This window comes from Elephantulus edwardii, unplaced genomic scaffold, assembly GCF_000299155.1.
Source record: "Elephantulus edwardii isolate Elephantulus edwardi_28Jun2011 unplaced genomic scaffold, EleEdw1.0 scaffold00360, whole genome shotgun sequence".
Taxonomy (NCBI): domain Eukaryota; kingdom Metazoa; phylum Chordata; class Mammalia; order Macroscelidea; family Macroscelididae; genus Elephantulus; species Elephantulus edwardii.
In genome coordinates this window covers 1891512-1893082 of record NW_006400110.1, presented here as the reverse complement: position 1 = coordinate 1893082, position 1571 = coordinate 1891512, and the positions used below count along the sequence as shown (strand labels likewise).

Below are 1571 nucleotides of genomic sequence, written 5' to 3'. Positions count from 1 at the left end.
GTGTTTTAATTTACTATAAAGGCCTCTTGTTTCTTCTTTCATTTTAGGGATCTCAAGAAGTAAAGCCCAGACTTCACCTCTGAGCTGGAGGGGAATTCCTTTGTATATTCTCCTATGAAACTTTTCAGTGTTCTTGTATTTTTCCCATCCTTTCAGCATTTTCAGCCACTTAGTAGTTCTTTCAATTTCCAGGTGTTTTTTGTGTAAAAAGCCAAATCTATCCGTGACTTTGTAAACAAGTTAATTAGCATCTTCCCACGGCTCAATCTCTGCACCTTCTCGACCTCTGTCATATTTAGCAACAATTTCAGCTCGCTCCTAGGCAAGTTTGAGTGCTACATCCTGGTCTGAATTCATGACTGGCTATGTCGCTGTATGTTATCCAAATCAGGTGTTAAACCAAAATTTGCTGTCCAAGGTTTCTCAGAGGAATTCATGTCCTCAGGACTGTCCCGTCGGCAGAGGATGTGGGCAGTGGGCAGAGGGGGAGTCCCGGGCCGCAGAGCAAGACCTGGCGCGGCTGCGCTGCACGACGGCGGTGGCTTATTACTGCAGTGCCCTCCGCCCCATTCACCATTTTCTGTTTTCATTTCCTGTTTTCCCAGAAGTAACATTCCATCTGTAGGGGGCCACTTGCTGTTTCCTGATTTGCAGGGAACAAACAGCTCACATTCTAGGATCTGCCACAAGAGAAATCCTAACTTATATATCTGTAATTTCTTCAATTCCTGAACATGGGTTTTCATATAATATTTGGTATAAAGTTTGGCTTCCCGTAAGAGGATAAAGGAGGAAAAAAAACTCATACATTTGGAAGTTGACCAACACCTTGCTTGAACATGAGTGGGTACTAGAAGAAATAAAAAATGAAATAAAAAAGGTTCTTAAAACAAATGACAATGAAAATACCACTTACCAAAACCTCTGGGAAACAGCCAAAGCAGTAATCAGAGGTCAATTTATAGCAATAGATAAACACATCAAAAGGCTGGAAAAAATGACCATTGACTCTCTAACTCAACATCTCCAACAAATTTAAAAAGAACAGCAAGAAAACCGGACACCCTCTAAAAATCTAAAATTATAAAAATTAGGGCAGAAATAAATGTACTAGAAAACAGAAAAACAATTGAAACCATCAACAAAACTAAGAGTTGATTATTTGAAAAGGTCAATGAAATTGACTAGTACAACTAACAAAGAATGAAAAAACACAAATAATCCGAATAAAAGATGAATCTGGAAACATCACAACAGAATCAAGTAAAATAAAAAGACTAACAATGGAATATTATAAAAATATATACTCAAGCAAATACGAAAACATAGAGAAAATGGAAAAATACTTAAAAACTCACAATCAACTTAAATTGACATGAACCAAAATAGATCACCTGAAGAGATTCATATCATAGGAAGAAATTGAAAACGAATTTAAGGAAATAGTATTTGAGCCAGAGCCTATAGTGATGGAGGCAGAAGTTCAAGCTGCTTTGAAGGAAATAGCAAAAAATAAGGCCCCCGGAATAGATGGTATACCAGTTGACATATTTCAGCTAACAGATGCTGCC

General features: G+C 37.7%; 1 protein-coding gene across 1 annotated transcript in view; it reads right to left on the bottom strand.

Moving 5' to 3' along the window:
* LOC102855612 overlaps positions 1-1571 on the bottom strand; it is a 31445-nt gene that overhangs the window by 27552 nt on the left and 2322 nt on the right. The window contains exons 2-3 of the mRNA XM_006902040.1: positions 401-593; positions 15-227 (exon numbers count right to left, since the gene is read on the bottom strand). Coding sequence (XP_006902102.1) covers positions 15-227; positions 401-593 — 406 coding nt within the window. The remainder of the gene's footprint in view (positions 1-14; positions 228-400; positions 594-1571) is intronic.